The sequence below is a fragment of the Bufo bufo genome, chromosome 4 (genome assembly GCF_905171765.1).
Source record: "Bufo bufo chromosome 4, aBufBuf1.1, whole genome shotgun sequence".
Lineage (NCBI taxonomy): Eukaryota > Metazoa > Chordata > Amphibia > Anura > Bufonidae > Bufo > Bufo bufo.
The window spans coordinates 473,604,909-473,629,186 of NC_053392.1; the positions used below are offsets into that span (position 1 = coordinate 473,604,909).

Consider the following 24,278-nt stretch of genomic DNA (forward strand, 5'->3'; position numbering starts at 1 on the left):
TCTTGATGCTTCACACTGAGCAGTTCCTCCCCTGTGTGACTCAGTTCACTAAGGCAAACCAGGTGCAGAACAGCATGACACCGCCGAGCCATGCACATGTGATATGCTGGAGGGGCACTGTGCAGTGGAGGCTGAGGACATGGTGGAGGATGAGGAGGCAGAGCTGGACATTGTCGCAGGACCAACGGCGTGACAACGTGGAGGCGGAAGCGGCGTGACCTGGCCAAGTTGCTGGTGTGGCTATGAAAGAACCACATTCACCCAGTGAGCAGTAAAGGACATGTATTGTCCCTGACCGTAGTTACAGCTCCACACTTAGGCGCTGCCGTGCACTTTGGCAGACACTGACAAGCTCAAGGACTGGCCCACCTTCTGTTCTACATATTTGAGCACGGCTGGTACTGCCTTTTTCGAAAATAAATGACGGCTTGGGAATCTCCACCTCGGCTTGGCACAAGCCATCAGTTCTCTGAAAGGTGCGGAGTCCACCACTTGGAAAGGGAGGGACTGCAGCACCAGCAACTTGGACAGGAGCACGTTCAGCTTCTGCACCGTTGGATGCGTGCACGCATACTGCTGTCTTTTGGCAATCACTTCAGTGATCGATTGCTGACAGAATGACTGACGAAGAGTAGGAGGAGCAGGAGCATCTGGACCAGCAGAAGATGGGAATGACAGACAGCTCCCTTCAGCTTAGGTGGTGCAGCCTTGACTGCCTGAAACCTGCTGCGTGCCACTGGCGGATGCAGCGGTTACTGCGGCAGGCTGGACCACCACATTGGAGCCACGGTTCTCGCAGGCCACTGTATGTCGATACTGCATATGTTGATGCAGGGCCGTAGTGCCAACATTGGCACCCTGGCCACGCTTCACCTTCTGCCCACAGATGCGACATATGGCCATGTTTACCTCCTCTGGCGCTTTGGAAAAAACTTCCACACTGCCGAGTAGGTGATTTTCCCCCCAACAGTCCGCACTGACTGATTGCTACCGCCGCTTTCTCTGTGAACCCCTGCACCACTACTTCCCGGGCAGGTACGCTGCTGCGAAGCAGGTGGTCTACCCCAGGCACGTTTGGCTCCTGTCCTCCCACTGCTGCCACCCTGCTGACTCCCTGTGGGAGAATAGAACTGGCAGCCAGCTATCCGAACAAGAATGTCCTCCTTTTTTCAGTCTCTGTTGACCAGCTAGGTCGCACTTACATGCAGTACAGTGTCCTTGCAATCAACAGAATCAGTTACTGCTTCTCCCACTCAGACTCCTCCTTCTCCTACTCTGCTGTGTTGTCAGCCATTGATAATGGAATGTGTGGCCAGGAAACAACTCTACACGCCCATCAGTCTGATGGTGTGTAAGCTTAGCTCCCACTTGGCTAAGTTGCTGGTGGTGCAGTCTTCTGCCTTTAAGAAACTGATGGTGTGCAGTGTTCTCAGTCTCGATGGAAGATACCTAGCCAACCCTTGTGCAGAACTTAGGCCATTCCCTGAAACTGTTGCTGTGTGGCAAAGTGCATACCACCGTGCATACCTGGTGCAGCTCTTATGGGCAGGGACAGTACACATCTTTCACAGCCCACTGGGTCAATGTTTTTTTATGACAGTAGCAATGCAGCACCGTAGTAATGAGGCCAAGTCCTATTGACACCTCCACATTTGTGTCAGTCTGGTTCCCACACCAAGCATTTATCCACCCCTTCCATATTCTCCTCAATGGACATCCTCTCATCCCGAACCGAAGCAGAGCAGAGTTTTGCTTCCACTTCCTCTCCCTCCTGTCATATGTGTAAAGTGAAGTGTTGCAATGCTGTGTTCGAGCTTATGAGCCTGGGCGAGAGTGGCCACACAGCCATTCAATTGCTAAAGTGCATCAAGCAGCTAATATACTGCTGGCAGTCTCCCCACCAACTCCAACTGGGCAAGGTGAAAATGATAGAAACATTTTGGCTGCGCTGCATTTGGGAGAAATTACACATGTTCCCTGCTTAGCATGCATGATAAATTTAGTTGGACAATGCTTTTTAAAAAGTATTGTTGCTTACAGAAGGCAATGGCCATGTTCAGGAGACTGTCCCCACATTTCAGCCATTCTTATCTGGCAAGGAACTCACTCCTGGACTGGCAGTAACAGAACAGTCTGCCATTGAACAGCTTGATCTGCGACGTTCTAACTCACTGTAATTCCCTTTTGCATATGCTGGAACGTCTGAATGAGCAGCATAAATCATGAGTGATTTCGTCATGCACCAGACCACCATTGCAGAGAGCTTTTATTGTTTTAAGATCAGACAGTCGCAGCTCACCAGAGATGCATGTTGCTTACTCAGGCCTTGCGAAGAGGCCACCAGATTTTTCAGTAGGGATAATTTTGGCATCAACTTTGTCACAAGAAGGAGCAGAAAGAGGAGGAGTTGTGGTGAAGGAGCATGATGATGAAGATGATGACGACATTGGCCATGATGACCAATCATCGCAGTGAGGAGCGGAGCTGGAAAGTGCTGGGTCCTCGGGCATGCTGGTCAGCATGGCAGGCTGTACGCTTGCTTGCTTATGTACCGACAGGTGTATCGTTAGCACCAGGCAATCTTATGAATACTGGATGCATTTAGACCCTTGCTATCAAAGCAAAATGGAACATTGTTTTCCAGTTACCAAAAGGGAAGCCAAATTGCTGTGTTACCAGGATACGCTGTGTACACAGCTTGCTAGAGCTTTTGGCAAGCAGACACTTGCCTTCCGCATGTCTGACCAGGAGGCCCCCCTCTGCCCCCACTGAGCCACCCACCTCAAACCGTCTCTGCTACCATAAGTAACAGAAGCCACAGCAGCCAGTTCGTTATCATGAACATGATGGAGCAGTTTTTTCAGGTGCCGTGACAGACTGACGCAAATCAGCAAACAGAGACGTACCACCTGAACAACCAGGTTCAGTTTTACTTGGACTGTGGCCTTTCTATAGCACATACCCTGTTCCCTGACCCTGCAGACTTCTAGGCAGGCAGATTTGAAAAGTGGGTGAAACTGGACCAGTTTTTCCTCACTGTACTATCTTGTCTAGCCTCCAGTGTCATCTGAGAGAGGATTTTCAGAATGGCAGGTGGCGTCTTCACACCCAAACTGACAAAATTGCCCTCATCCAGTATACAAAACATCACATTTCTCAAAATGAATGAGGCATGGATCCGTGAGGATTTTCACACACTTCTGCCACATCATGCCACGGCTGCTGTCTGCCTGCCTACCATCATGTTCTATACTGTATGGCTGCTGCTGCCAGTACTCCAGCTGCTATTCCCCCTACTGCCACTTCTATTCCCCCTACCAAGCTGCCACTACTACTAATATTATTTTCCCAACACAACCACGGGCACATCAACTGCATCTACATCAGTTGCATGCTGTGCTGCCGCTACTATTGCTGCCACATGCCACTATTACCTGTACACACCTTAAACCTTACCTTACCCTTTCCACATCCATACAGTACTACTGCTGCTCCCAAAAAGAATGGAGAATTTTTATGGCTTGTTTGAAGCCAATATTTCTTCTGACAATTAACACTTGTGTGTACAAATATGGCCAAACATCTGCACCCATTAACAGATATTCTTCGACATTTGAGTTTCTTCTGACATTAACCTATTGAGGACATAGCCATTTTTCACCTCAAGGACCACCAGGTCATTTTTTCCAAGTCTAACATGTGTCACTTTATGTGGTAATAATTTTGAAACGCAGCCATTTTTCACCTTAAGGAGCAGGCCATTTTTTCCAAGTTTAACATGTGTCACTTTATGTGGTAATAATTTTGAAACGCTTTTACTTATCCAAGCTATTCTAAAATTGTTTTCTTGTGACACATTGTTCTAAGACACATTGTTCTGTGCCTAAGGCCTCTTATACACGAACATATTTTTTTTCCGTTTCGTTTTTGTGGTCCGTATGCCTAAGGCCTCTTTCACACAAACGTATTTTGTTTCCGTTCCGTTTTTGCGGTTTACATTTGCGGTCCGTATGTAGAACCATTTATTTCAATGGTCCTGCGAAAAAAAACGGAATGTACTCCGCATGCATTCCGTTTCCGTATTTCCGTATATCCGGTCTGCTAAAAGATAGAACTTGTGCTATTATTGTCTGCAAATAACTTTCCGTCGCTCCATTCAAGTCCATGGGTCAGCAAAAAATACGGAATGCATACAGAACACATCCGTATGTCATCCGTATTTTGCAGATCCATGCCCACTTTGCCCATGTGTTTACTGTTTACAAACATTACAGTACATTACAGTAATGATTACAAATTTTCTGTTTCCGTTTGCGATCTGCAAAAAACGGATCTCATACGGAAACCATGCGGAGATGTTTTTGTGGAAATATAAAACGAAAACACAACGGAAACAAAAAACGGAACAACGGATCCGTGAAAAACGGACCACAAAATACAGCAAAAAGAGGCCTAACAGTGAGGGCTTTCAGGGGTTAATCCGGTAAAAAAATAAAAATTACCCACCTTATCCATTTGATAAATCTAATTTTTCCTGAAATTCGGATCAAAGTCAATTTGTTTGACTTCGATTCACTTAACACTAATCATAAGTAGCTCACATAGGTTAGTTTTATTACAATGGACAATAACAATATTAATAATAATGCATATTTGTTTGTTACTTTCATTCTTAACCACTATTGAAATTTTATGTGATTTTCACTTTAGTTTACAGATGTAGCAGACTATTTACCATTAAACTTTGGTCAGGAAAAAAAAAAAACTGTAAGTATCCTGTACAATCCTGCATCACTGCAGTCATTTAGTATTGTAAGAAGGTACAAGGAATCATCGCGGTTGATAGGTACGTGTCACCGAGGTTCCTGGCCTCGGTGGAGTAAGAGCCGGTTTTTATGTGTCAGCAGCAGTTGCTGTTTGACACCTTAATACTTAGTATGGCTGTATAGCTGATCCGAGATGGCTCTTACTGGGAGTAGTCAAAGTGCTGGGTGGTGACTAATCCCCATGTTCCAGGCCGGGTTTTGCCAGGCATAAAAACCAGCCGAAACTGCCAGGTGAGGAGGATTACTTCTGTCTGACAGTGGAGCTCAGGAGGTCTGTGTGCTGTGATCTGAGGACTGTGTTGGGATCCACGGTTTGAGCCGGGCAAGAGGGCTCAGACCCCTGTGAGGGCGAACAGGCAGCCTAACGCCTGCCTGTGGACTTGACAAGGCAGAACTTCCAACAGGATGTGAAGTAACACCCAGGAGAAAAGGGAGACTGTTTTATATATAAACTTTTCATGTGTGTGAACAATCACCAAGCAACTTGCGTTTTTAATAAATGCAATAAAATTATCCAAAGGTTAATACAATATAGACAATCGCATATAGTAAAATCCCAAAAAATCCTAAAAAGAGTATATGGTCACGGTCCCTTTAAAACATTTTGCGTGTGGATGATCTGTACCTCCTTTTTAGATGTTGTTTTTACTCTTGATATATTATTGCCCTTTATGCCACTATGTGTCCGTGGCCAATGGGAGGAACGCAGAGTGGGTCAGTGCGTTGATATACAGACAGGCATTGACTCGAAATGCGTATCCCCCCAACACCCCCTTTAGATGAATCCAAAGACTTCCAGTTCTGCTTTAAGACCCCAGAACCAAAAGTTGTCACTTACCTAGCTGGCTCCTAGGGATACCTGGCAGCCAATTTAGACGCCTAAAGAGAAATTGTACCAAAATACTCAGTTTGACCTAGAGGCACAAGAAATGAAAATTCAGTTCCTAGAGAAAGAATATCCCTTGGAACAACTAGAACAGTCCCTGGATAAAGTAAGGAAGTTAGATCGAGTATCCTTCTTTAGAGATAGTATTTACATCACCCAGGGAGGAAATGGCAAAACTGGTATTAATCTTTAATACGGAAAATAAAAAAATTAGGGGTATAATTGGCAAACACTGGCATTTATTGAAAGAGGACAACATTTTGGGTACCTCTTTGCCAAATCAGCCACCTATAGTTTTCACTAGGGCACCTAATTTAGCACTCCAATGTAGCTCCAATGAAAAAGAAAAAGCAACCAAACACAATCAGCACACCATGGAAGTCTCTAAAAGGGTCCTATAGGTGCGGATTGTGTAATAACTGCCGCATAACAAGAGCAGAAAGAAAACACATGGTTATTAAATCCACTGTAAACAAAATGGGAGATTAAAGAAATACTGACATGTAACACAAAAGCAGTAATATATGTGATAGAATGCCCCTGTGCAAAACAATATATTGGACGGACAGGAAGGGCTTTGAAAACTAGGATTGCTGAACATATAAACAAAATCAGAAAAGGATACAAAAAAATACACTGTCAGAACATTTCAGGAAACATCATGCCAGTGACCCAGTGGGACTGAAATTTACAGCGATTCAGTCCATCAAGAAAGATAATTGTCATAATGAAGTGTGGTATATGACTAATGTTCTATATGGGGTAGATTAGGAATGAGAAGAACATAAGGAGATAATGCTGTATATATGAATTTATAACACTCTTCCTGTCAGTATACTTGTATATAACTGTCATAATGAAGCGTATTATAATACTAATGCCTCATGTGGGGTAAATATAGAATGCGATAAAGGCATTCAGTTTGAATAATGATTGACAGGAACATTAGTAGTATTATAGTCCGGTCCACATCTTATTGGAGACCCGAGAGGGTATAAATATAATGAAGGTCCCAAATGAAAAAACATACTATATGCCACTGAGGAAGCAAAGTTTTCTGAAACGTGTCTGTCGTGGACATTTACAGTGATCTGTATTCTGGAAAAACACACTTGATATTTTCCTAATAGTAAAGGTGAAGCGCAATTCCATTTAGAAGTCCGGCGTGGCAAAGTATACAGAGCGCATGCGTGAAGAACTTACAGCCGGTACACTGAAGGTTTCAAATGCCGCGACACAGTGGGGAAGCGTGGTAAGCAGGGGCGTTGCTAGGGTCTCAAAAAATCCGGGGCCCAAGCACCAATGCATATGGCCCAATTCTCTAAGTTGAAATACCGCAACCCCCTCCCCCTGCAAACACTAGCACTGAAGACATTTTACTGTACTTGCTATACAGTAGCACATACCTCTCACATCCAGGGCCTCCCAGGTGATGTCTCCTCTGATGTAGATCTTCTCTGTCATCATCTTCTCCATTCAGTCCGGACACCTTTCTCAGCCGCCTCGTCTCTGCAGAGTGTGACACACAGACATCTTAGCTTCCTTACTTTTCTGTACCCCCAAATGCTATCCTGAAAAAAAATGACTGCCCCCTATAGTAAAAGTACTCCTCATAGTCCCACCAATAGTAATTCCGTTCTAGAATGCTCTCATTAGTAATACTGCCCCCTACTGGACCCAACAGTGATAATGCTCCACAAGAGTGCCTCTATTAGTAGAAGAGCCCTCCAGTATTAATAATACCCTCACAGAGCCCCCAGTAGAAATAAGGCCCCCTATTATTCCCCCAGTGGCAATAAAGAACTTTACAGACCCCTCGGTAGTAATAAGGACCCCCATAGTGCTCCTTGTAGAAATAAGGCGGATCTATAAGTCCCTCCTATAGAGCCTCCAGTAGTAATAAGAACGTCTAATGTCCCCTGGATTTAAAATGCCCCTATAGTGCCCCCGGTATTTATACTGCCCCCTACTGTTATAATGCTCACCCTGATGCGACCCAAGTATTTATAATGCTGCCTGCAGTGCCCCCTGTAGTTATATTCCTCCGTTTAGTGTCCTCAGAAATTATAATTCCTCAGCACCTCCGCCATACAGTCCCATGTAAATAACACTATTTCCCTCCCTTCGCCATAAAGTCCCATATAAATTCCATCACACCAACTCTCCAGCCCCCTCCAATATACAGTCCTATGTAAATAACATCCCTCTCTATCTACAGCCCCCTCCAAAATACAGTCCCATTTAAACAACATCAGACCATGTCTCCTGCCCCTTCCAACATACAGTCCCATGTAAATAACATCACCTCCTCAATATTCAGTCCCATATAAATAACATCACTCCCTCCCCCAGACACCTTCAACATACAGTCCCTTGTAAATAAAATCACCCCTCCCCAGCCACCTCCAACATGCAGTCCCATGTAAATAACATTACCCCTTAACATTCAATCCCATGTAAATAATATCACTCCCTCCCATAGTTGCTTTCAACATGCAGTCCCATATAAATAACATTACCCCTCAACATACAGTCCCATGTAAATCACCCTACCCCAGCTACTTCCAAATTTCAGTTCCATGTAATTAACATCACTCCACCTGACTGTCCCATGTAAATAACTTCCCTCCCTTCAGCCCTAACATACAGTCCCAGTTAAATAACTACAACTCCCAACATTGCTCTGCCTCTCACACTGAGTAATCTTCACTTACCTCTCCTGATGTAGCAGATCTCACCTCAGCCTCTTCCCAGGACGTCTCTTCACTGCTGAGCTGTCCTCTCCTGCACTGGTCACATGATGGTGACATCATTCCAGGTCCTTTTCAGCTACCGCATTTAGAACTGATCACATGACCTGTGAGGTCATCACAGGTCCTTCAGCTCTTGCAGTGTATTAGATTCAATTGTATTGCAGTCCTGAGGATGGCAATACAGTTATATCTAACAGGCAGGCAGGACATTCGGGGCCTGGGAATGTTTTGACCTAGCAACACCCTTGGTGATAAGATAATATCAGCTCCAGCCCTCGGCTACCTCTATCAGCAGAGACGCGGTAAGAGGAATTTAATTATGCAACAGCATTACAACATGAATGAATAACCCTGCGACTTAAATAGCGCAATTGAGGTGATTGACTATACAAACTGAACGGCAAGCGATATATCTAAGCCTGCTGGTATATCTAAGCTAACCAGCATACCTGCATCTACAGTGCTCCTCCATTGGCAGTAGGTATTTAAATGAACCTTTACAACCTTTCCAATATATATCTATTTAAAAAGGTGGTCATGGACACATAGTGGCACAAAGGGCAATAATATATCAAGAGTGAAACAACATCTAAAAAGGAGATACAGATCATGAATTTAATGTTGCGTGCGTGAGCTCAGCACGCAAAATCTTTTAAAGAAACCGTGACCATATACTCTTTTTATGATTTTTTATGATTTTACTATATGTGATTGTCTATATTGTATTAACTTTTGGACAATTTTATTGCATTTATTAAATATATACCAATACTGTGAGTCAGCCACTTTTTGTATTGATACATTGTTTTTAGGCTTTATGGTAGAGCTTAGGCAGTGCTCCAGTGTATAGTACATATGAGATCTGGTGAGCGTTCCTATTGTTGACAATAAAACTTGCGTTTTTGTTTTGCTTTTACGTGTGAATAAACACTGATGTTTTGAACCAAGAACTTGTACCTCTGTGCTGCACCAGCTAATCCTAACTACCAGAGCGAATCCCCACAGCATTTAGTATTGTAAGATAAGTCTTCCAACATGTCATTTTGACTGTTTTCAAAATGGGCTCAACACAAAAGCAGTTTATTGGTTTGTAAATGCCCATTTTTGACGATTTGGAGGGGGTGGGCATTTTACATTTTGTCACACTTTACTAGTTATTTGCAATAATGATGAGCCTAAAGAGTTATGATTTGAACGTTCATCATTTCTAAAAAAACATGAAAAGTGCATTCCATTCCCAATCTCTGCTTGTGACAAATAGCTGGCAGCTGACAGTCTGTAATCCAACCTACTTACAATATATTTGAACACTTGTAGACAATTCCTACCATAAACGATAGCTAACAAAGCCAGAAATATGGAAATAAGGCTTATCTGCAATACAATATTTTTCATTGGAAGGAAAGGACAAAACCCAAATCCATTAAATACAACCCTAAATCATTATTCCTCCATGTACAGTACAGACCAAAAGTTTGGACACACCTTCTCATTCAAAGAGTTTTCTTTATTTTCATGACTATGAAAATTGTAGATTCACACTGAAGGCATCAAAACTATGAATTAACACATGTGGAATTATATACATAACAAACAAGTGTGAAACAACTGAAAATATGTCATATTCTAGGTTCTTCAAAGTAGCCACCTTTTGCTTTGATTACTGCTTTGCACACTCTTGGCATTCTCTTGATGAGCTTCAAGAGGTAGTCCCCTGAAATGGTTTTCACTTCACAGGTGTGCCCTGTCAGGTTTAATAAGTGGGATTTCTTGCCTTATAAATGGGGTTGGGACCATCAGTTACGTTGAGGAGAAGTCAGGTGGATACACAGCTGATAGTCCTACTGAATAGACTGTTAGAATTTGTATTATGGCAAGAAAAAAGCAGCTAAGTAAAGAAAAACAAGTGGCCATCATTACTTTAAGAAATGAAGGTCAGTCAGTCAGCCGAAAAATTGGGAAAACTTTGAAAGTAAGGGCTATTTGACCATGAAGGAGAGTGATGGGGTGCTGCGCCAGATGACCTGGCCTCCACAGTCACCGGACCTGAACCCAGTCGAGATGGTTTGGGGTGAGCTGGACCGCAGAGTGAAGGCAAAAGGGCCAACAAGTGCTAAGCATCTCTGGGAACTCCTTCAAGACTTTTGGAAGACCATTTCAGGGGACTACCTCTTGAAGCTCATCTTGAGAATGCCAAAAGTGTGCAAAGCAGTAATCAAAGCAAAAGGTGGCTACTTTGAAGAACCTAGAATATGACATATTTTCAGTTGTTTCACACTTGTTTGTTATGTATATAATTCCACATGTGTTAATTCATAGTTTTGATGCCTTCATAGTCATGAAAATAAAGAAAACTCTTTGAGTGAGAAGGTGTGTCCAAACTTTTGGTCTGTACTGTATATTTAAAGAGACAAAAAGCATGTACAGAGACAAAAAGCATCCTCCTGGCATCTTCCAAAGTCATATTTGTTCAGCAAAATAATAACTGGAACAATATGATTCATCATCATAGTTTCTACTGGTCACAAAAATAAAGAGCACCATTGGAGTTTAACCAGACACATTGCTGCTCTCGTCTGAGTATTTTGGTAGTGTGCCGCAAGCACTGGATGAGCGGGAGTGGAGGATGGGAGGGGTAGTGCCTCTGGCTGTAATAATTATTTACAGTGGCAATCCTCACTTAAATGCTCCCTAGGGCCAAGGCAGTGATAGGAAGGCACACCCTTTCTTTCCTCGGGGCATACCCTGATGTTTAAGCCCCTGCCTGATTATAGCTGGGGTGACCTTAGTGTTGAGTGTTGAGCGGATACAAGACAGGAGATGGTGCTGTGGCTGGCAGATTCCAGCTGAGGGATCAGGATTAATATACAGTGGGCCAGACGTGTTTTAGCAATGTCCCTGTAATGCAAGTAAATCCTATCAGCCTTAAACAGAAAATACCTTACTGACTGACTCCAATGTTCGACCATGCAGATTCTGTGCCTTCTAGTTCTTTCTTTTGTCTTATGTCTGAGTACTGTGTAGTACAGATGGTTTTCTCTCTGTGGATCTCTCACAGATAGTGGTTCTCTGGAGTTCAGGCCTAGTACTTTGAGGAGTGAGGACATAAAGCTCCCTCTCACTTCCACACTACTACTGAGGTAGTAACCTTAGTCCAACACCTCACTTTCCTACAGGGGCAGCATCAGAATTATCAACCCCCACTGATCTATACAAAACTATTCTGGTGTATTACAAGGCATTAACATGTTAAATAACATTACTTAATAAGATCAGCTTGCAAGTACCCTATTCTGCAACTCAAGCAAAGTGCCGAGCTCTAAAAAATGACAAAATACTGTCTGGTCAGACTCCAAAGGAGCTACAGGTGGAATACCAAGCACAGTGAGAATAATCCATGGGGGTCTGAGTAATATCCCACTCCTATTTAAAATGAGAGAACCCTTTAAATTAAATAACACAAACTAACAATTATGTATGCCTGTATACCCAAAACTAAAGTACCAGTCAAAAGTTTGGACACACCTTTTCATTGCATGTTTTTTCTTTTTTTTTATATTTCCTGTATTCTAGATTCATATTAAAGACTAGAGATGAGCGAAGTTTTAAAAAATTTGATTCGGCTTCAATAAAACATTCTATTTGTTACGAATTACTTCGTCACAAATCGTTTTCCCTTGTGTGGAGTGGGTGCAATGATGGGGAAAGACGATCGCGCCCACTCCCCCTCATTTGACCCCCTCAAATGCTGTGTTCAATGCTGATTGCGGCATCTGTTAATCAGGGATTAAAAATACTAATACTCACCACCTCATCCACTTACCTGATGACGTAACTGCACGCGCCAAGCGTGATCATGTGGTGAGGTCATCATGCTCGTGGCAGGTCCTTTGGAGGGTTTTCTTCTATCAATATGGGAGCGGATGGCCTCTCCACAAGCAAGTGGACGAGGCGAGTATAATATATATTTTTTTTTGAGTCACCATTTTAGGAAAAATTTATTCTTTATCATGAAGTGCGAGGATATTCGGGTTCATGACAAATCAAATCTTTCCTGAAATTTGGATTGAAGTCCACTTTGGATACTTTGATTCGCTCAACACTATTGACACAAAAATTATGAAGGACTCATATGGAATTAAGTAGTAAACAAAAAAGTGTTAACCCAGAATATGTTTTATATTTAAGATTCTTCAAAATAACACACTTTTGCTTTGATAACATCTTTGCACACTCCTGGCCTTCTCTCAATCAACTTCATGAGGAAGTCACCTAGAATGACTTTCAATCAACAGGTATGACTTGTGAAGGGTTAATTTGTTCTATTCTACTACTGTTCTAATACACATTATGGCAAGAACCATTAAACTAAGTAAAGAAAAACAGTCCATCATTACTTTGATACATGAACATCAGTCAATCTGGAAAATTTCCAGAACTTTGAAGGTACTGTATCCTCAAGTGCAGTCATGAAATCTGTCAAACGCTTTGACGAAACTGTTTCTCATGAGGACCGCTCCAGGAAAGGAGGACCAAGACATGCCTCTACTGCAGAGGATAAGCTCCTTGGAGTTACCATCCTCAGAAACCACAATTTATCACTATCTCAAATTACAGCCTACATAAATGTTTTGCAAAGATCAAGTACCAGACACATCTCAACATCGACTGGTTAGAGGAGACTGCGAGAATTTGGCCTCTATGATCAAATTGCTGCAAAAAAATCTGCTACTGAGTAACAAGAAGAAGAAAGGAATTGCTGGGGCCAAGAAACACAAGAGATGGACATTAGACCAGTCACATTTTTAGATTTTTGGTTCCAATTGCCATGTCTTTGTGAGAAGAAGAAAAGATTAGTGGATGGTTTCTACATGTGTGGTTCCCAGCGTGAAGCATGGAGAAGGAGGTGTGATGGTGGTGGTGGGGGTGATTTGCAGGTGATACTGTTGGTGATTTATTCAAAATTGAAGGCATATTTAACCAACATGGCTACCACACTATTCCATAGTGAGATGCTATCCCACCTGGCTTGCACTTAGTGGGACCATCATTTGTTTTTTCATCAGAAAAAATGATCCCAAATACACCCCAAAGCTATATAAGGGCTATTTGACCAAGAAGGAGAGTGATGGAGTGTTGTGTCAAATGACATGGCTTCCACAATCACCCAAGCTTAACCCAATTGAGATGGTTTGTGATGAGTTGGACCACACAGTGAAGGAAAAGCATCCAACAAGTGGTAGGCACCTCTGGGAACTCCATCACAACTGTTGGAATCCATTTCAGGTGAATGCCTTCATGAAGCTGACTGGATGAATGCTAAGATTGTACAAAGTTGCCATCACAGCAAAAGGGGGTTATTTTGAAGAATCTAAAATATAAAACATATTCTGTCTTGTTTAATGCTATTTTTGTTTATTACTTTACTTCTTGGTTCCATATGTGCCCTTCAGCATTTTCATGTATTCAATATAAATGTACAATGTAGAAAACACAAGAAAAAACATGGAGTGAGAAGATGTCTCCAAACTTTTGACTGGTACTGTATTTACATTTGATATGTATACTAATTGTTATTATTTAAGAATAAATATCATTATATTGGAGACTAGAAGCATTGTGAACCTTCTACTATCCAATATCCATACCTCTATACATGGCTTTCAAGATAAATTAAACCTAAATACGATAGCTACTGCTATTGATTAAGGAAACATACCTGTCTAGTAGGAGATTTGGAGCAAATGACAATTTGCCTGGATGTTCCACTGACCGCCAGATTAAACCAACCATAAGAATCTCAAGCCAAGCACATTCCAAAAGATGAACCTGATCATGGAGAGTTAGGTCTACAAAGCCTGGAGAAATAAATAACATATTACATAAACTATTTAATGTAGTTCAAAAACATTTAAATTAAATAATTCTTAACATTTCTTTATTTTGGACAGCCCTGGAAGTCTTTGTTGGACTCCACGCTGTTCATATAAAACCATCAAACCTGGCAATCCCAATGCTGGAACAGGGAGGCAAGTGACAAATACAGCTCACTCCATTTGTCTGCATTGTAATCAGCATTGAATTGTTTAATCACGTGGAACACAGACTAGTAACCAAGTTGACTGGCTTGAGTATAACTGCTCACATAACTAGAGGAGGCAGAAGTAATGGAACGTTGTGGAACGAGTGGAGGAACAGAAAAACTGTTTGCTCAAGTCTTTGCAAAAGTGCCACAGTCTATTAGTGAGTAAATTGTCAATGCTGTGTTTCGAAGAGGTTAATACAATAACCATATTACAACCTACAATGAGCTTAGATGGATTTATTTTTCTCATTCACATATTAATTTGTAAAATAAAAGCAACAACATAAAGCACAAATGTGGCAAAGGGTTTAAATGCCACAGTCAAATCAACCACTTAGTACAGCCGTTAACAAAAACAAGTATTAAAACAACATGAGTAGTGTTGACAAGATGGCACAAGGGACTAATATGTAGGGAGGTCATAACCAACCATTCCACAAGACAATTCAAATTCGTAAATACCTATATAAAGTATAAATACTGGATAAAACTCCAAAGACAATCCAAAGCTACAAGTGCTACAACAGATGCTAATAGACCTGCCCTAAAATAGTATACATATTGTGTAATTGAATCTCAGACTATAAATCAAGGGTGGCTGAGCAGTTAACAGTTGTCACCATAAATCTAATTAGGAGCCTCATCTTTATCCCGGTATGACCACCTATTTCCATATCAGTCCTTCACCTTCTCTATGTGGATAGCCAATAACATGTACCTAGACTATGCACAGCCAGTAGGACGCAGAACTGTGTAATAATGTGAGTTTAGACTTAAGACACACTATAATTACATACATAGCGACAAAGACAGATGGCAGAGCCTGTTTTTGTCACAGCACTGTTCACTGCGACATCGTGTTGCCGGGTAGGCTGGCTGCCTGCACTCTTACGTACTGGCTGTAGTTGATGTGAATGCTGGTTGCTTGCGCTGTGCATGCTCGCTGTGTACTTTTGTGGGTGCGGACAGTATTCTGTGACTGTATGCTCATTGTGTTCATGTTGGGGTTAATGCTTCCCTGATATGTGTCTAAACATCAGGTGGTCAGATGTCTTAATCACTCTGCTATTTAGACCTGTGAGCTGTATGCCCGAGAGATCAGTCTGTCTTATGTCTCCAGTAAAGTGGTGTGCAGGGTGTGTGCTAACCTGACCAGTGTTTGTGACTCGACCCTGACTTTTGTGGTCAGCCTGATTGTTCATCGATATCTGATGTGTCTTTGCTATGTCTTTGGTTATTTTCTGTTCTGACCATCAGTGGCATGCTTCCTGTGTGTATCCTTATCCGCATGGGTTTCAGTTTATGCCTTGATTCTAATTCTGTGTCTTTTATCTGGTTTGCTTGTGACCTTGATTCATGTCTGTTTGGTATGCTCAGGTTCTGGCTGTGTGAACAAGTCACTGCAGTTATAAATGCTGGTGCTTAGACTAGGTCCTTGCACTTAGCCAGTGTCAACCAGTTGGGGGCTGTCAGTTAGGACAGATAGTCCAAGCAGGTAGGGACAGTGGTCAGGTTAGACTAGGTCTGATTATGTTTGTGTCTTGTACTATTTTTTAACGCCTTCCTGCCCAGCGCCGTACTAGTATGGCGCAGCGGGACGTGACTTGCCGCCCAGCGCCGTACTATTACTGTGCGCTGATCGGGCGGGTGTAGGAGCTGCGCCCGCCTGATCAGTGGCAGGGTCTGGAAGTCACTGATAGCCGGACCCCTGCTGTATGCGCCGGCTTCGGTGAAAACACTGATGCTGGCGCATTAACCCTTGATGTGCTGCAGTGAGGGCTGACCACGGCACGTGCGATGTCCGTGTGGGGATCAGAGCAGCCATCGGGTCCCCGTGCTGCTGTAATGGTGATCCGATGGCAGGAAAGGCAGCCTGATGCTTTACTTAGGCATCGTGCCTGCCTTCCGTGACAGCTTGTGAGATCCAGCCCCCTGGATATCACAGGAAGCAGGGGTCCGGCTATCACAAGTATTGTGATGCATTGTAAAGGGGATCAGACCCCCAAAAGTTGAAGTCCCAGAGTAGGACAAAAAAGGAAGTGAAAAAAAAGGGAAAAAATAAAGTTTTACAAAGAAATAAAAGTTTCAGGTTAAAAAAAAGAGCGTCCTTTTCCCAAAATAAAGTAATATTTTTTTGTAAAAAATAGGGAAAAAAACGAAAAGTAGACATATTAGGTAATATCACATGATCTAACCCCTCAGATGAACACCGTCCAAAAAATTAAATAAAAACTGTGCTAAAAAAACATTTTTTTTGTCACCTTACATCACTAAAAGTGCCAACACCAAGCAATTAAAAAGTCATATGCACACCAAAATAGTACCAATCTAACCGTCACCTCATCCCGCAAAAAATGAGCCCCTACCTAAGACAATCGCCAAAAAAAATAAAAAAACTATGGCTAAATTTTTGTTTCAAAAGTGCTGATATTGTGTAAAACTTAAATAAAAAAGTATACATATGTATTTCCGCGTCCATAAGAACCTGCTGTATAAAAATATCACATAAACTAACCCCTCAGGTGAACACCATACAAAAAAATAAATAATTGGTCACCTTACATCACAAAAATTGCAACACCAAGCGATCAAAAAGGCGTATACCCCCCAAAATAATACCAATCAAACAGTCACCTCATCCCGCAAAAAATGAGACCCTACCTAGGACAATCTGTCAAAAAATAAAAAAGCTATCACTCTCAGACAATGGAGACACTAAAATATTTTCTTTTGCTTCAAAACTGCTATTATTGTGCTAAAGTGAAATAATAATAAAAAAGTATACATATTGGGTATTGCTGCGTCCGTAACAACCTGCTCTATAAAAATATCACATGACCTAACCACTCAGATGAACACCGTAAAAAAAAAAAAAAAAAAGTATGTCAAAAGCCATTTTTGTCACCTTACATCACAAAAAGTATAATACCAAGCGATCAAAAAGTCATATGGACCCTAAAATAGTACCAATCAAACCTTCATCTCATACCAAAAAAATTAGCCCCTACATAAGACAGTCGCCTAAAATATAAAAAAACCTATGGCTTTCAGAATATGGAGACACTAAAAAATCTTTTTTTTTTTTATTTAAAAATGCTTTATTATGTAAAACTGAAACAAACAACCAAACAAACTAGTCACCTTTTGTATTGTCTCAGCCGTAACAACCTGCTCTATAAAAATGCCACATGATCAAACCTCTCAGATGAACACTGTAAATAACAAAAATTAAAAACAGTGGCAAAACAGCTATTTTTTGTTACCTTAAATCACAAAAAGTGTAATATAGAGCAACCAAAAATCAAATGTACCCTAAAATTGTACCAACACAACTGCCACCTTATCCCGTAGTTTTCAAAATGGGGTCATTTTTTGGAGTTTCTACTCTAGGGGTGCGTCTTCAAATGTGACATGGCAGCTTAAAAGTATCCCAGTGAAATCTGCCTTCTAAAAACCATATGGCGTTCCTTTCCTTCTGCGCTCTGCAATGTGCCTGTACCGCAGTTTACGACCACATATGGGGTGTTTCTGTAAACTACAGAATCAGGGCAATAAATATTGAGTTTTATTTGTCTGTTAACCCTTGCTTTGTTAGTGGCAAAAAATGGATTAAAATGGAAAATCTGCCAAAAAAGTGAAATTCTGAAATTTCATCTCCATTTTCCATTAATTCTTGTGGAACACCTAATGCCTCTTTCACACGAATGATACGGATTAGGTCCGGATGCGTTCAGGGTGCGTTCAGTGAAACTCGCACCATTTTGCAAGCAAGTTCAGTCAGTTTTGTCTGTGATTGCGTTCAGTTGTTCCTTTTTTTTCCGCATGGGTGCAGTGCATTTTGATATGTTTTTCACTCGCGTGATAAAAAACCGAAGGTTTACAAACAACATCTCTTAGCAACCATCAGCGAAAAACGCATTGCATACGCACTTGCTTGCGGATGCAATACGTTTTTCATGCAGCCCCTTTCACTTCTATGGGCAGCCTCATTCACTTCCAGGGCTGCGTGAAAAACGCAGAATAATAGAACAGGCTGTGACTTTCATGCAACGCAGAAGTGATGCGTGAAAAACAATGCTCATGTACACAGACACATTGAAATGAATGGGTCAGCATTCAGTCCAGGTACTATGCGTTCACGTCACGCATTGCACTGGCGTGGAAAACTCGCTCGTGTGAAAGGGGTCTAAAGGGTTAAGAAAGTTTGTAAAATCAGTTTTGAATACTTTGAGGGGTGTAGTTTCTAAAATGGGGCCATTTATGGGTGGTTTCTATTATGTAAGCCTCACAAAGTGACTTCTGACCTGAACTGGTCCTTAAAAAGTAGGTTTTGGAAATTTTGCAGATTTTTTGCAGAATTTTGGAGATTTGCTTCTAAACTTCTAAGCCTTCTAACGTCCCCAAAAAATAAAATGTAATTCACAAAATGATCCAAACATGAAGTAGACATATGGGAAATGTAAAGTAATTACTATTTTTGGAGTTATTACTATCTATTATAAAAGTAGAGAAATTGAAATTAGGAAATTCTAGCCACTGCTCAAACCTGTATTGTGTGCTTGCTGTTCGTATTGATAGACGCCTGAGAGAGAGATCTAAGGTTCTTCACACTCAGGACTTACTATCATATAAGGTGGCAGACTCTTTCAACACTTTGGGTAAAGAGACACTTGAGCACATGTCTGGTGATGAGCCAATGCAGCTGGGGCGAGCTACCCCTGGACCTGGCGATAAGAACTTTAGGCTTAAGATGAGACTTTGCTTTTTCTGTGGAAAAGGGGGACATTTTGTTAACGTATGTCATTATGTTAAAAAAAAAAATGTGTTCAGTCCTCATCTCACTGTTGGTGGTGTGGGTGGGCAATCTGAGAAATAACTTTTGCCGGTAATACCCTATTTCTCCTGCCTGCCAAGGTAGCGCTAGACTCCAAAACTGTGGGAATTGAAGTATTTATTGACAGTGGGGCAGCGGTTAACATAATTGATGGTCAGTTCGTTCATATGTATGGGTTGACAACAAGTGCATTGGACAAAAATATTTCAGTGTTTGCAATTGATTCCGCTCCACTCACAGAAAAATGTTTATCACAAATGGTGCAGGACATTCGTTTAAATATGGGGGATTTTCATCAAGAATCCATTTTGTGTTTTGTGCAGTTTTGTGCTGCCTGCTCCCTTGGTGCTAGAATTACCATGGTTAAGCAAACATAATCCTACCATCGATTGCCAAGCGAGACAGATTCTTGATTGGAGTGATTATTGCATAGACAACTGTCTTAGCACGTCGCTTTCTGTTGTAACCACTAAAGTTATACCTTCGTTTATTTCTGATTTTTCCGATGTATTCTCTGAAAGTGGAGACCAGGAGCTACCAGGAGCCCCGTCAACCTTATTCCCGGAGCTAGGTTGCCCAAGTCTCGGTTGTATAATCTTTCTGAACCCGAAAGAGGAGCCATGCGAGAATATATCACCAAGAGTTTGGCTAAAGGTCATATTAGACCATCCAAATCCCCAGTGGATGCAGGGTTTTTCTTTGTTAAGAAAAAGGACAGAACTCTTAGGCCATGTTTTGACTTCCGTGAGCTTAATCGCATTACAGTCCGTGATCCTTATCCTCTTCCTTTGATCCCAGATTTGTTCTATTTAGATTGTCGGTGCCAATGTGTTCTCTAAGTTGGATTTGAGGGGGGCTTATAATCTGGTAAGGATCAAGGAGGGGGATGAATGGAAGACAGCCTTTAATACCCCTGAAGGTCATTTTGAGAATTTTGTCATACCTTTTGGGTTGACCAATGCTACTGCGGTTTTTCAACATTTCATTAATGACATCTTTCATCATCTGGTGGGCAGGTTTGTTGTGGTGTATCTGGATGATTTACTAATTTATTCTCCAGACATGGAAACTCATCAGAATCACGTGAGACAAGTGTTACAGATCCTAAGAGAGAATAAATTGTATGCCAAGATGGAGAAGTGTGTATTTGCAGTTCCAGAAGTGCAATTCCTGGGTTACCTACTCTCATCTTCAGGTTTTCGTTTGGATCCTGAAAAGGTCCTTGCTGTGTTGGACTGGGATCAACCCAAAAATCTGAAAGCGTTTATGCGATTTTTGGGGTTCATTAACTATTACCGTCCCCACCTATCCCTTGTTTGAACTTGATAGACTTATGTCTCTTTTCAACCGTATTAACTATGTAACTATGTAAATTTATTTTGAACTACTCGACTGTGGTTAAACCTTTAACGGACATGACTAGGAAAGGTTTGGATTTCTCAGTTTGGTCTAATGCGGCATTACAAGCCTTTTCAGCAGTAAAGAAGTGTCTTGCTTCTGCCCCTATACTGGTGCAGCCGGATGTGTCACAGCCATTTATTGTGGAGGTGCACGCATCCGAGGTAGGGGAAGGAGCAGTCTTGTCTCAAGGTCCTTTACCTAGTAAATGGCGCCCATGTGCATTCTTTGCTAAGAATCTCTCGGCTGCTGAAAGAAATTATGATGTAGGCAATAGAGAATTGCTGGCCATTAAGTTGGCTTTTGAGGAATAAAAGGTAACTACCGATCACAAAAATCTGGCTTACCTGGAGTCGGCTAAACGTCTGAACCCAAGGCAGGCCAGATGGTCGTTGTTTTTAACCAGATTTAATTTATTTGTCACCTATTGCCCTGGGATTAAGAACGTCAAGGCAGATGCCTTGTCGCATAGCTTTCCTCGGGGGGAGGAGGGGGGCTTTCGGAAGATTCTGGTCCTATCTTGTCTGAAGGAGTAGTAATTTCTGCCCTTTATCCCGACCTTGAGGCAGAGTTGTTGGAGGCCCAGGGAGATGCACTGGATTTTTGTCCTTTGGGAAAGTTGTTTGTTCCTTCGGAATTACGGCACAAGGTATTCGAGGAACATCACTCTACTGTTCTTACAGGACACCCTGGGAGCAGATCCACGGTCGATTTCATGTCTCATAGATTCTGGTGGCCGGGGTTGCGTAAATGTGTTGAGGGCTATGTGTCAGCCTGTAGTACTTGTGCATGTGCTAAGGTGACACATACTCGACCTTCAGGATCTCTACTTCCGTTGTCCATCCCGTCCAGACCTTGGACTCATTTGTCCATGGACTTTATCAAAGATTTGCCGAATTCCGAAGGAAAAACTGTGATTCTGGTGGTTGTTGATCGCTTCAGTAAAATGTTGCATTTTATAGCATTACCAGGGCTACTTAATGTTAAAACTCTCGCACTAGTGTTTGTTGACATCGTGAAGCTACATTGTATTTCCTCTGATGTGGTGTCTGATAGTTTGTATCCAGATTCTGGAAAGTGTTCTGCACTCGCTTGGGGGTATAATTGTCCTTGTCTTCAGCCTTTCACCCTCAGTAGAACGGACAGACTGAGCGCACTAACCAGAATCTGGAGACTTATCTGAGATGTTTTGTCTCGGAGAATCAGGAGGAGTGGTCTTCTTTTCTGTCTTTGGCCAAGTTCGCCATAAATAACCGCAGGCAGGAGTCCACTGATAAGTCGCTGTTTTTTGGGGCATATGGGTTCCATCCGCAGTTTGGCACATTTTCTAGTACTGAGACTTCTGGTATACCTGAAGAGGAAAGAATTTCCTCTTCTTTGTCATCTATTTGGCAGAAAATTCTAAATAATCTGAAAAAAAAATGGGCAAGAAGTATAAACGAATGGCTGACAAGAGATGTATGAGTGGTCCGGATCTAAGAGTGGGTGATTCTGTGTGGCTGTCCACAAGAAACATTAAGTTGAAAGTACTTTCTTGGAAGTTGGGTCCAAGGTTTATTGGTCCAGATAAGATCTCTGCTATTATTAACCTGGTAGCCTTTTGTCTTTAACTTCTGCAGGCTTTAAAAATTCATATTTCACAGAAATCATTACTGAGGAGATATGTCGAACCTGCTGAACCATCCTCCCTGCCACCCCCTCCTGTCATGGCGGATGGTAATTTCGAATTTCAGATCGCCAGGATAGTGGACCCCTGAATTCTCCGTAGATCCCTCTAGTATCTCGGTCACTGGAAGGGTTACGGTCCAGAGGAGAGAATATGGGTTCCAGCAGCCTATGTTAATGCCAGTCGTCTTGTGAAATCCTTTCACAGGGCTAATCTGATAAGTTTGGTCCTGGGTGTCCGGAGGTCACCCGTAGAAGGAGGGTACTGTCACGGTACCTTCTGTGACAGAGGTTAGAAGATCTGAGAGACTGACTGCATGTGAGGTGCCAACATGGTGACAACATGCCAGCGGGTGCCATTTTTTAATGCCTGACTGCAGACGTGAATTTACTGTCCGTGGCCGGGAAAGGATTAACTTCCAAGCCTTCACACTGAGATTGGGCCACCAAGTGGGAAGAATTTGATTAGACAGAGTGGCTTAGCGAGTCGTGTCTAATTAATTCGGAACAAATAAAATTTATTGGTGAACTTTGGCAAATTGGCTGAATCAAATTTATTAAAACTTTGCTCATCTCTAGTTATCATTGTACATTGTTGATGAGCTGAAAAGAAATGACAGAAATGAATATAACTTGTTTTTACACTGTGCAGCATATGGTGTACTAAGCATAGGAGAATGTCTCTCAAAATAATTTGAACAAAATTGCTCAATCAGAAGAGAGGCTTGTATTCTAACATACCAGGAAATTAAACTTGAAAAATTAACTTGAAGACTAACACAGCATAATGTCTACAAATAGAAGTTTTTCAGAACATAATGTACTATATCAAAAGATCGGAGCTTAGCCCAAGAAGTTCAAGGTCTGGTCACTCCATGTAGCTATTAGAAAATAAAATCAATTTCTGCTAAAGACACCTGCAGATGGCTTTAAATGATGGCTTTCATGTTAAGCCTAAATTTTATTCCTTCTTGTAAAATATATAAATCATTTGGAAGGAATATAAATGATGTACCCATGGTTGATTTCATGCCAGCCATTTTACACGTCTGTGATCAACTCATGAGTAATAAAATGACTAAGGGTACTTTCACACTAGCATTTTTCTTTTCCAGCACTGAGTTCCGTCATAGGGGCTCAATACTGGAAAAGAACTGATCAGTTTCATCCCCATGCATTCTGAATGGAGAGAAATCCGTTCAGGATGCATCAGGATGTCTTCAGTTTAGTCACTGAACGGTATGCTGCGGTATTATCTCCCTCTAAAATTCCGGATCAGTTGCCAGAATGCCGGCATTAATTTACATTGAAATGTATTAGTGCCGGATCCGGCATTAAAAATACCGCAATGCCGGATCCATCCGCAGACCGGTAAAAATGTAAAAAAAAATATATAACGGATCCGTTTCTCCGTATGACATACGGAGAGACGGATCCGTTCTTGCAATGCATTTGTAATACGGATCTGCAAATGCTGCAGATTGCCTGATCTGGCAGGCAGTTCCGGCGACGGAACTGCTTGCCGGATCACTCCGGCACAAGTGTGAAAGTAGCCTAAGGTAAACTATCAATTGACCATTATCACAATTGTTTCAAAACTCATTAAGAAAGAGTAATCCAATATTTCCCACTTTATTTATTATGCATAGGCACAGCTGATTGAAAGTCAGGCTGAAACACTTTCATAAAATTGTTGAGGGTGTAACATTAAAGGAGAGACACTGAATTTAATTATGGCAATTTCCTTTAGACAATTGTAGATGAGCACATAAGTTGCTGTGTGGGAGAAACAGCCTGAAGAGCCAAAGAAGATATTTGTGTGGGAGCTCTA

General features: G+C 41.9%; 1 protein-coding gene across 3 annotated transcripts in view; it reads right to left on the reverse strand.

Moving 5' to 3' along the window:
* Positions 1 to 24,278, reverse strand: part of ESR1 (estrogen receptor 1) — a 524,188-nt gene that overhangs the window by 39,793 nt on the left and 460,117 nt on the right. For all 3 annotated transcript variants that reach the window (XM_040429500.1, XM_040429501.1, XM_040429499.1), the window contains one exon: positions 14,185 to 14,323. In XM_040429500.1, the coding sequence (XP_040285434.1) occupies positions 14,185 to 14,323 (139 nt within the window). The remainder of the gene's footprint in view (positions 1 to 14,184; positions 14,324 to 24,278) is intronic.